This window comes from Miscanthus floridulus, chromosome 10, assembly GCF_019320115.1.
Source record: "Miscanthus floridulus cultivar M001 chromosome 10, ASM1932011v1, whole genome shotgun sequence".
Taxonomy (NCBI): domain Eukaryota; kingdom Viridiplantae; phylum Streptophyta; class Magnoliopsida; order Poales; family Poaceae; genus Miscanthus; species Miscanthus floridulus.
The window spans coordinates 72677885-72690072 of record NC_089589.1 but is presented as its reverse complement, the minus strand read 5'-3'; the positions used below and the strand labels follow the sequence as shown (position 1 = coordinate 72690072).

Here is a 12188-nt window from a genome sequence, read left to right as displayed (position 1 = left end):
TGCGTGATTTCGCGCTGTAAACGTGGACACTTGACGCAGCGCACAACCCCCATGAAGGTCGTTGCCTAAAATACTAATATTTTTGTTCCAACTTATTATTTGTTTGGTGTAGCCGGCGGGTCTTTCTTTTGATCCGGAAAAAACTGGGATCTATGGATTCCTCCGCAACCGAAGGTACCATACAACCATATTATGGGTCCCTTTGGTAGAATTTGATGTGCTCCAGCCCCTGCACTGTGTTACTGCAGGTCATAGGGAGCTGGTGAAGCCAAATAAAACTGGTTCCATCAGCTCTACGAGTGGAGGAGAGAGAAAGTAGGTCGTGTGAACGGTACCGGAACACTAGCGGAACAGTGCACTTGTCAGGTAGAGCCGGAGCTGCCGAATTCATACCAAAGGAGTCCTATAAAGTTGAAACTGATGCGATGTAACTTTGTAGTGCATCTTTTGAACCAAACCTACCTCGCCTTTTCCGGCTTGTGCGTAGAAACTGGAAACTCACGTTTATTATCTGAAATATTAGTAACAGATGATGATCAGTTGCTAATGAAATGAAACCCTGCAAATCAATTGACCTCAGTGGTGTCACATGATGACCAGCTGGTCGCAAGTTTCATATCAATGACGCGGAATAAACTTGAGAGAAGTGGACCCTGCTGAAAATTTTTCATTTGTCAGCAGCGTGCACCGTTCCCAGGAAAGGATGCCCAGTGAGTGTCGGCCCACCTCACTCACGGTCACGTCTACCGACCCCAAACGTTTCTTCAACCCCTCTCCAGTTTTCAGGCCAGTCAGTCTTCTCCCACTAGTAACATGCATATAAGCCCGGGTAGCTCGGGTCCCCCAGACTCGATCGTAAGACCACCACACCACACGCGTCTAACCTCAGCTCAACTCTCGTAGTACCATACCAGGGGAGAACGAACGAACGAACGACGAAGCCAACACCAGCAAGAAGAAGATAATGACGACGACGGCGACGTCCAAGGCGACGGGGCCATGGAGCAGGTTCTCGGCGGGCGAGGCGGCCGTGAACCGCGCCGTGGCCGGGAGCCGCGTGGGGTCTTACTTCAAGCTGGACGCGCGCAAGAGCTCCTTCACCAAGGAGCTCCGCGCGGGCGCCGCCACGTTCCTCACCATGGCCTACATCATCTCCGTCAACGCCGCCGTCCTCACCGACTCCGGCGGGTCGTGCACGGCGCGGGACTGCACCCCCGTGGCCACCACCAACTCCACGTCCACGGTGGCGCCTGGACCGGAGTGCACGGTCGTCGGGGCGAACCCGGGGTACGAGCAGTGCCTGGCGCGCACCAAGAGCGACCTGATCGTGGCGACGGCCGTGGCCGCCATGGCGGGCTCCTTCGCGATGGGCGTCTTCGCCAACCTGCCCTTGGCGCTGGCGCCCGGCATGGGCGCCAACGCCTACTTCGCCTACAACATGGTGGGGTTCCACGGCTCTGGCCCCATCGGCTACCGCACGGCGCTGGCGGTGGTGATGCTGGAGGGCGTCGTCTTCTTCGCGCTGTCCGCCGTGGGGCTCCGGTCCAGGCTGGCGCGGCTAATCCCGCGGAACATCCGCCTCGCGTCGGCGGTGGGGATCGGCCTGTTCCTGGCCTTCACGGGCCTGCAGGCGCACCAGGGGGTCGGGCTCGTCGGCGCCAGCCCCTCGACGCTGGTCACGCTCACGGCCTGCTCCGACGTGGACCCGGCCACGGGCGCCTGCCTCGGCGGCACCATGCGGTCCCCGACGTTCTGGCTCGGCGCCGTCGGCTTCCTCATCACGGCCACCTGCCTGGCCAGGGACGTCAAGGGGAGCATGATCTACGGCATCCTCTTCGTCACCGTGGTGTCCTGGATCAGGGGCACCAGCGTGACGGTGTTCCCGGACACGGCCGCGGGCAATGCCGGCTTCGAGTACTTCAAGAAGGTGGTGGACTTCCACATGATCCGCACCACCGCGGGGCGGGTCAGCTTCGCCGGCTTCCGGCACGGTAACGTCTGGCTCGCCTTCCTCACGCTGCTCTACGTCGACGTCCTCGACACCACGGGGACAATGTACTCCATGGCCGAGTACGGCGGGTTCGTGCAGGACGGCAACGGCGCCGGCGGCGGGTCGTTCGAGGGCGAGTACCGCGCGTTCCTGGTGGACGCCGGGTCGACGGTGCTCAGCGCGGGGCTGGGAAGCTCCACGGTGACCACCTACATCGAGTCCACGGCGGGGATCCGGGAGGGCGGGCGGACGGGGCTCACCGCCATCACCGTGGCCGCGTTGTTCCTGGCGTCGCTCTTCTTCGGCCCGCTGCTCATGAGCGTGCCGCCCTGGGCCGTGGGACCGTCGCTGGTGCTCGTGGGCGCCATGATGATGCGCGTCGCCAGGGACATCGAGTGGGGCGACATGAAGGAGGGCGTCCCGGCGTTCGTCACCATGGCGCTCATGCCGCTGTCCTTCTCCATCGCCAACGGCATCATCGCCGGGCTCGGCGTCTACGTCGCGCTGCACTGGTACGACTGGGCGCGACACGGGTACCGCAAGGTGAGCAACGCGCTGGACGAGCGGCGGAACCAGGTGGCCGCCGCCACGGGCGGCGAAGTCGGCCCGGCGGCGGCGCAGGACGTCGTCTGAACTCCGATCCGACGTGGAAGACCGTAGCAGCAGGTCGTGTTGTTTAGTAGGCTACCCACAAAAAAATGTTGTTTAGTAGGTGATTATTAGCTTTTTAGCTTGGTCGGTCATGCATCATCACTCTGGGAGAGAGCTTTCAGATGGCATTGCTAGATTATTAGGAGCTTGGGCGGCACGGGTTGGTGCTGGGCCCTACCCGTGTAGGTAATGGTAATGGAGTGGGAACAGCTGAACGGGGCCGTGTGCAGGGAGATTCTTGATGTGTAAGGAGGTGTTTGTACTTTGACCATCATTGCAGCTAGCCTTCTCATTGATTCCCTCCCTTGCTTTAGGGGGCTAGTCCATCAACCCGTGCGTTGCGCCTGTCTTTTTTATTTTTTTATTTTATGTACCTAAAATTTTTGTTGTTAGCATATTACATGAAGATGGATAGATTATTCTCTACACCTTGAATGCAGAAACGAAAAAATATGATGTGAAGTAGAGTTTAATATTCTTAAGATGCATAAAAAAGGAAAAGCATAGGCTCTATGAATGTAGCTGGTTTTAAATCACAACCTACTATCTAACTTAATAATCATTACTATTAAAAGAAATATTATGTAATAGTGACTTATCGATTATATTGCATCGACAAGTGGAAATCTTTGGAAGGAAAGGAATAGAAAAACTTTCCAACATAAAAGCCTAACTCCAAGACAGGTTGCCAGTTTATGCAAGGATGAAATTGAACAATATAACATGGCCATGGTGCCGAGACCGGTATCAGAGGAGTCGTAGTGGGGCTTCCAGTGTTTCTTACAGTTTTATGTACTTAGTGTTCAATTCAGTTGTTTTTGTTTTGTCCTTCACGATGCACGCCCCTGTTTGTTTCTGCTAGTTTTCTTTCCTTGATTGCAGTGGTATAGTTGTTCATGTAGCTGTTTCGGGCCGTGTCAGTCATTTGTGTAATTATTTCTTGCTTTTTTTGTTTTTACGTCTAATAAAAACTACGGCAAAGCTTTTGCCGTCCTTTCTAAAAAAAAGCATCAGATGGAATCCGTAGGCTGTTTGTGTTGAGTTTGGCTACCATTGAAGATTATATGGACATGTGTGTGGCTCCTATTTTGGTATTGAACTGTTTAGGAAAAAAAAAATAAAGGGATACTAATTGTTAATTCACCAGGGAAAGAATTAAGATAGCATGATGGAACATTTTTTTTGCACTAATACCTGCAATTGCTTCCCTCGAAATATATTTTATCTTTCATGGTTGACCTGAATCGATGTATTTTATTTCTGAACTCAATTGCACTGATATCAGTTATGCCCGTAGATTGTCTTTGATATTCTGTTCCTCTATATTTTTGCATGTAGATGACACAAATGGATTTGCTTGTTTTACACCTTGACATGTCACCATTTGGCTTGTTTAGGGTTTAAATGGCTCCAATACCCCAAACTAGCCGTTGGAACTTCGGATGGCAAAAACTGTACTCACTAGAGAGCTTCGGCGACACCCCACAGGAGAGTTTCGGTAATGCCATGTGGACTAGCCATTACAGCCAACCATTGGAGATCTAAGCTCAGATTGGGAGCTCTAGTGAGTGTTAATCTCCTCCAGCGAGTCTCCAACACCCTCTCTCGAACCTAAATCTGGTGAAACTTTTCGGTGACCCAACGGACGATAAGGTGGCGGTCTTCACTTCTTCAGCCCTGGACCATACTTGACTGGAAATCTCTGGTGCTCTTGCCTGAGCACTTCGGTGCTCTCTAACCTTCGTTTCTTCGCATATTTTCATCTAGGCTTTTTTCCATTTAATGTCTTGAACTTCTTGTTTTCCTTCTAGTGTATTAATGGTAGATCCTTGACCTTTTCTTCAGGTGTTGATAACTTGATCTCTATGTAGCCTCGCTAAAATGCATCCTTGCATCCATAGGACTAAAACCTTATATACTAGGAAACAATATTAATCTCAATGATCATGTTGTCACTCAATCAGCAAAATCACTAATGTCCCTTGATGGGTGCCATTTCCATACAATTTTTTCACCTTTTTTGGTAATAGATGAAAACACCACTAAAGCAAGCAGTAAAATAATACCAAAATGCGAACTACCTACTTGCATGGATGCAATGCAAGAGCAAGATCACATGATGTTAATTTAAATATATAGTGTATGAACATCTCATGGGTACTATGTGAATACTCAAAGATAATCTGAAACCTCTCATTTATAGAGTATAAACATCTCAAATACATCATAGAATATCACATTTATACTACTTGAACATCACATATATTTTATAAAATACACAAAAAAGTAAAAATCAAAATAAAAAGGAAATAATTAAAATAGTTAATTAGAGTAAAATAACGAGTAAATAAAAATATATCAAATGCTACAATATATATATATATATAAAGTAAAATAAATGAATAACTTAAATATAAAACAAAATTAATAAAAGTTAGAAGAAAATAGAAGGGAAAACAAAAACTAGAAAAGCCACGTAATAGAGAAAAGTAGAAAAGAGCATCACATGTGTACTACTCAAACAACCTAAAATATACAGCACGGAACATATCACGGGTACTACGTAAATAATTAAAGATACATCTTAGAACATCTAGTTTATATTATGTGACATCCCAAAATACACCATGAAACATCTCATTTATATTGTCTGAATAAAATCGAACATCATATATATACTACATGATCATAGTATCTCATGAATACAAAATTTAATATTGTGTTAACAAACAAAATGTATCATCGAACAACACATGTATATTGCATGAACATCATGGTATATCATGGAATGTAAAAAATAAAAAATAAAAACATAAAATTTTAAAAATGTGTAATTAGAGTAAACTAAAAAGAAGAAAAATAAAATCAAATAAAAATATGAAAAACTATAGAAAACATAAAGAAAGAAGATATGAAATAATTAAATAAAAACAGAAAAGAATAAAACATGAAAATAAAATAAATAGTTACGGTAAATACAAAAAGAAATAAAAGAAAGATAAAAAACATAAACATAAAAATAAGAATAAAAAACAAATAAAAGGAAGCAAAATTAAAAATTAAATAGAAGCACAGAAATAAAAAAGAATAAGAAAAAATAAAATAAAAATAGAACAGAAAATAAAAAGGAAAAGAAAAAGGGAAAAGAAAAAGAAAAGAAAAAATACACACGAGCTTCGGAGGAACGAACACTACATTTGTTATTGGGCCATGAGAAAGAAGTAACGCCCAGGAAGAAAAACTGGAGGAGCATGCTCCCGTGAGTCCCGTCCGACCGCACGGGAAGATTATTACTGGCAACAACCCGCCTCCCGTCGCTTCTCCCAGACGTTCGCCGCCCACCGCTAGCGGAGGAGCTACGACGTAGGCACCGGCACCCCGCAGGTAGCACGCGTGGAAGAAGGCCATTGGCCCCGGCGTCGCGCAATTTCCTCGCGCGTCTGTGCTGCCTCGCGCGCTAGCCATCGCCCAGGCGGTTGCAGGCAACGGCGACTTTGGTGATGCCCATCAGCTGCTCGAGGCATTGCCTGCAAGGTTTGTGGTCAGTCCTCTCCTTTTTTCTTCTCCAACCAGCAGCAAGTCAGCTATTTATCTTCTCTTCTTCCGACGCCAAGCACCAGGTCCAGCCCCTGCTCCTCTCCATCTCCCTTGCAGGCATCAGCAGCCAGGCCACCGCCATACACCAGAGCCGCCTCCAACTCCAACATCTCCCCTGTCTGCAGTTCCATCGTGTGTGTGTGTGTGTGTTTGGTTTATTTTGCTTGAGTTAGCCCGTCTATCATGTGGTTTCATTTCATTTCCAACTTTTCTCCTTCGCATGGACATCTCACATCCGTGCTTATGGCACTTGGCCTTGACTGGCAGGTACGACACCTGTTTTATGATGCATCGGCCATGTAAGCTTGGGCTGCAGGCCTGCAGTCTGCTATTGGCTTTGATGGCCACCACTTTGCAGTGTCGTCTGAACGCTTTTCCTAGGTTCATTTGGTTCGGTTTAATTTTATCTCTGTTACGGTGTTACCCCTCTGATTCATCCATGGGTTCTATTTAAAATAAGAAGAAAGTTTTCTCCACAACAGCAGTGAAGTGAGTGTAGGAATTGCAGAGTCTATCTGAAGACCTATGTTGCAGTCCAGTCCAGCCAGGTCATGGCACATAAGGTGTTGAGGAACTAATGCGAAAATGCTGAGGATTGCTCATCTCTGCTTCTCTATGTCAATCTAAATTCTGAATCTGATTAGTGAAGTATCTTCTATCTGACAAACATTCAAACTCATGTCTATTATCATTTGTCCTGCACAAAAGTATGCAGGATAGGTGGCAGTTATTTAGAAATTGCCCTTCCATTGTCCGCATGTACACTTCTGCTCTTTTTGTGTTTGTTTCTCAAGGGACAGTGACAATTTTAGCCTCTCAAGTCTCAAGGTATGCATCCAACTTATTCTGTATATTCTGATTTGGTACCGCAGAAAAAGCAAATGAAAAATACTATAGAATTCTGGATATTGTTACAGGCCAACAACAACCGAGAAAAGGTCATATTTTTGTAATTTGTACTGACATGTAGTTGATGTTCAGCTATATAATGATTCTGCTTTATAATCATTTAAGCTAGGGTACTAGCCTAACATTGCATGCTGCCAGTTATGAGTAGTACAGAAATGATTATTTTCTGTCCTGCTTCCTTTTCTTTCTGCACAATGTTTGGTGCTTTCATTCAGCCATTTATGTGTCCTAAAGATGTTTGGCTGAAATGTTTTCGTTTTTACCTTCCATAAACCTGTGGTACACTTATCTATAGTAACTAGCTTAGATGAATGGAATCTAACCAACTGAAGCACTCTGGTATAGAGTGTAATTCTGTGATATGACTTTGATCTCCATATATAGAGATGTACTTATATAGAGATGCACATAAGATGCAGCACCAATTTCACAATTGAAGACCTTGCTGTTTCAGGTGAAGCGTAAGAGTAGTTTGGTCTTGGTGTATGGAGTAGCTTCTGGTTCACGTCTGAGCACTTCTTTTTGCCAGGTTTCTTCTTTTTAATTTAATAATTTATTCATACAATATGTACAAGTACAGTAGGGCTCCCATATCATCTAGAACTGTGTACATATCACATATGCAATTTGGCAGGCTTAATCTATTTGTCGAATCCACATACATTTTCCTTGTTTCAGAAAATGCCTAACCCATGTCATTTTCCAATACAAGTGATTTGGTTGACAGAGCTGATATACAAATGATTCAAGTTCATTCCTAACAAGTAACAGCACCTGTCCCTATCTCAAACTAATCATTGTTTTGCAGTAAATATTTCCTTCAAGCTGCCTCTGTTAGTGCTGGCTTTGTTATCAAGGATATGTATTAGAAATGACTACAATAGTATACTTTTGTTCACTGAAAGAATAATATTATTTTGAAATGGTCCCTAATTATTAAGGAAAAAACAAGATCATGCATTGCATGTATTTCATTAAGAGAATGGTGGGTGCAACCAAACACCCAAGCATTCAAAGTACAAACACTGGCCAAAGTCCAGGCCAAACAAACAATGGTAACACACGCAAATGAGAGAAGAAAAGGGCACAGGAGCTTGCTCAAGCCTCCAACCTAGCGAGAAGACACACAACAAAACAAAGGGGTAAACCATAACTAAAAAGCAGAACTAGTTCTCTGGGAGTAGCAAGCTGACCGAGCTCCAATTTGCAGCCTCCACCTTGATCTTTTCCACCGGCTCTAGAGGTTGCAGGGCTGCACTGCAGAAGATCCTCGCATTCCTCTCTGTCTAGGTCAACCAACTAGTGAGCTGTAAAATGCAGTCGAATCTTACCAGCACAAACAAAGAAGCTTACCAGCACAAAGTAAGCTGGTGCCATCTGATTATTGCATTTAAGAAAGAAAAAAAAGTTTAGATCATTGTGCCTCCTACAGTAAATTGGTGTCTCTTGGCATTGCCTGTAGCATGTTTGCTGAAAAATGTAGTCCTTTTGGTCTGGCTTCAAACATTCCATTTGTTTTGAATGATTTACTTTAGAGAAGAAACACAATGATCATCTGATGATTTGCATACATAGTCAAATTACTCTCTTGGCTGTTACTATTTACACTCTTGGTCACAGTAAAAACCGAATGCTTTCTGCACTGTTAAGTAGGAGAGATTTGTTGAGAGCAACAATAACCCAATTTCATTCAGTTAGGGTCAGTTTATGAACGCCTCTTGTCTTACTCCGATCATGGACTGAGTACTTCTAACCCGCTGCATATAAGTGAAAGTAATCCCAAGAGGATTAGCAAAGAGTTCGGCAACCCCTATCCATTGCTCTGTTGAAGACTTGCAGCAAACTTCTAAATTTTATCTGCAGTGAAGGACTTTCCATGCACTTACCTTGGCCTCCCCCGTACTGTTCCAAAGCAGATTTGTTACCTCTGATTGATAAGGATGCAGATCATGGATCTCCCCCACAGTTTTTGCCACTCAAAAAAGGATGCAGATCACCTCCCAAGATGGAAATCTTCTCTAATAAATAGAGCTGGGCATCTTATTTATGGTCCGGATGGTGATGACAGCCACTCCTGTTTATCTTATGATCACTCTTGATCTTCCAAAATGGGTTGTCAAGGCCATCGAAAAAATGCAGAGGCTCTGGTGGGGCAAGAACAAGCCAATGGAGGTAATTGTCCGGTGGCCTGGGAAAGGGTGCAGCGTCCACTTGAATTCGATGGCCTTGGTGTTAATAATCTTAAAATAATGGGATGGGCCTTAAGCATCCACTGGTTGTTAGCACAAAAGACAAGATCCTTTAGGGCCATGGGCTGTGCTGTCAGTTTTTTTTTTCTCGAACAACGCAGCTGTGTGTCATTTCATTAAGAAGAAGAAAGAAACAGAGGGCGGGCAGGAACCAGCCCAAGTACAAAGAACTCCACCCCACACACAGACACCACCAACAGGAACCAAACTGTGCTGTCAGTTCAAGTACTGCAGAATGCTCAAGCTCTCTTTAATGTGGCCGTGGACTGTATAGTTGGTAATGGTGAATAAATTCAGTTCTGGGCTGATCGTTGGTTGCAGCCTTTCAGGGAAAGACAATGGCAGATTTGGCCCCTAACTTGCATAAGATGATCTCCGAAAGGGTTGTCAAGAAAAATACTGTACCCCAGGCTCTTTACAGTCGTGCCTGGGTGGCTGGTATCTGCACAGGGACTTAGTGGATGACATGTCTTTGCAACCATAAATTTCTGACCTGTACCATTGGAAGCTCTTCCAATCTGGTTCAGCCTTTTTCCAAGGACCTATCAAGTTCCGTCCCTGGAAAAGTATTTGGAAAAGCTGAGCCCCTCTAAAATGCAAGACGCCGATGACGACAACGAGCAGGAGATGCATAAGGTGGGACGGCTGCCCAATAAGAAGAACCTGGAGTAGAGGATGAAGATTGCAGAGCTCAAACAGATATGCTATAGACTTGACATTATATAGGTGCTTCCATCTTTCCCATTGAGTGACCCTGCTATCAGCAATTTGATTGCTGATCAGCAACTGTTATGTTGTCAGTTCTGGACATCTTATGTTTAGACTTTTCCTGCTGGACGTGCTGCAGCAGCTTGGTTTTGGTTGCCGTTGGTGTAATCTGCTCTGTTTGTTGTTATCTACCGCATCAACTCATGTTCTGGTCAACGGTGAGCTTGGCGATCTGACCCATCACCAGCGGGGCCTTAGGCAAGGCGATCCCCTGTCTCCAATGCTTTTTAATTTTTATTCTCGTCATGGATGTCCTAAGCTCTTTGGTCAGTCATGCCTCTTGTGAGAACCTGCTGCAGCCCCTGGCGGTTCATCATGTGCAGCACAGGATTTCTTTTTATGCAGATGATGTTATCCTGTTCCTTAGGCCGACAAGTAATGATATCTATCTGATTAAGCAGTTACTGGAGGTTTTTGATCATGCCTCCAGCCACAACACCAATTTGGAGAAGAGCTCTGTAACTCCTATTCAGTGCTCCGATGTTGAGCTTGGTGTAATTTCAGACTTGGTGCCTTGTGAGATTAAGAATTTCCCCATCATTTATCTTTGTATTCCCCTCAATATTCGCAAGCATTCTAAATCTGAATTACAGCCCCTTGTTGACAAGGTTGCCAACAACCTCCTTCCTGGAAAGCGTCGCAAATGAATAAGGCTGGCAGACTTATTATAGTGAAGGTGGTCCTTTCTGCTATCCCTATCTATTCTCTTGATTGCCCTTGACTTGCCTAAATGGGTTTTCAAGGCCCTGGACAAGAGGAGGCATGGGTTTCTTTGGAAAGGGCAAGAGCAGGCGAACAGTGGTAACTGTTTGGTTGCTTGGAGCAAAGTCCAGCGACCGTTACAGTATGAGGGACTCGGCATTCTTAATTTGGAACCTATGGGATGGGCGCTGCTTATCCGGTGGCTTTGGCAGCAAAAATTGACCCCTCTAAACCTTGGGTGGGATTGCCAATTCAAATTCCACAGATCACTCAGGTTCTGTTTGATGTTGCTATTGAGTCTCTGGTTGGCAATGGTAAAGGCACTAAATTTTGGGCTGACCGGTGGCTTCAAGGAAAATCTATCCTGGAATTGGCTCCTAACTTGATCAAGTTGGTTCCTAAGAGAATTTCCAAGAAGAGAACAGTAAAGGAGGCGTTGAACAATAGAAGATGGGTATTTAATATCAAAGGCACCTTAACTGTCCAGGTGATTCTTGAATATTTGGCCATTTGGGGTCTGGTGGATGATATGGTCTTGGATCCTGCTATTTCTGACCAGCACTCTTGTCGCCTCTGTAAGAATGGCAGCTACAGCAGCAAATCTGACTATGAGGCTGCCTTCATCGGTACTATCAGGTTTGCTCCTTGGAAGCGAATCTGGAAGAGTTGGACTTCCCTGAAATGCATGTTCTTCATTTGCCTTGCTCTCAACAACGGATGCTGGACGGCCGACCGTCTTGTAAAGCGTGGTTTGCCTCATCCCACCGCGTGCCCTCTTTGTGATCAGGCCGGGGAGACTGTCTAACATATTCTGATGTCCTGTGTCTTCTTTAGGCAAGTTTGGGCAGTCATTCTTCAGAAGCTGGGGCTGGTTTCCTTATCTTCTCAACTGTCTGATACTCATTCTCTAGCTGGCAATGTAAGTCCATAAAAGGCTTGCCTAAAGATTATAGCTTCGGAACTTTGGAAGCACAGAAATTTATGTGTTTTTGAGGGTGGCTCCCCAAGTATCCAGCTGGTTCTCCAAAATGTGAAAGATGAGTGGACTATGGTGTTCAGCTGGTGCTCAAAGCCTCTCCAAGGTGGTTTGCTCGGGTTTTCCGTGCTGAGTCAAGGCGAGTTATTTTGCTTGACAGTACCTCACTACTACACTCGCATTTTTCATAGCCACGTCGTAACCCCCATCGCAGTCCAATTTCGGCCTCGGCAGTAAGCTCTCGGCAGTGATAGTCGTAGTCATCACCGTCGCTATCTAACACCGTCTACGGTCGGTGTACACTTACACCGCCGTATTGGCTTATGATCCGTCCGTGATAAGGTCC

The 12188-nt window shown here is 45.5% G+C and overlaps 2 protein-coding genes across 2 annotated transcripts; both read left to right on the top strand.

Moving 5' to 3' along the window:
- The first annotated feature begins 836 nt into the window (after positions 1 to 836).
- Positions 837 to 3023, top strand: LOC136484868 (adenine/guanine permease AZG2-like). The gene has a single exon (XM_066481834.1). It carries the CDS (start codon positions 965 to 967, stop codon positions 2621 to 2623), a length of 1659 nt encoding a protein of 552 aa, XP_066337931.1. The 5' UTR covers positions 837 to 964; the 3' UTR covers positions 2624 to 3023.
- Positions 3024 to 11047: 8024 nt separating this feature from the next.
- On the top strand, positions 11048 to 11797 carry LOC136488838 (uncharacterized). The gene is made up of 2 exons (XM_066485641.1): positions 11048 to 11502; positions 11701 to 11797. Exons 1-2 carry the CDS (start codon positions 11048 to 11050, stop codon positions 11795 to 11797), a joined length of 552 nt encoding a protein of 183 aa, XP_066341738.1.
- Positions 11798 to 12188: the final 391 nt, after the last annotated feature.

Coding starts and splice junctions, on each gene's coding strand:
- LOC136484868 (XM_066481834.1), top strand. CDS start 965: ATGACGACGACGGCGACGTCCAAGGCGACGGGGCCATGGAGCAGGTTC.
- LOC136488838 (XM_066485641.1), top strand. CDS start 11,048: ATGGGCGCTGCTTATCCGGTGGCTTTGGCAGCAAAAATTGACCCCTCT. Junction 11,503..11,700: donor GCCTTCATCGGTACTATCAG/GTTTGCTCCTTG, acceptor TGTCTTCTTTAG/GCAAGTTTGGGCAGTCATTC.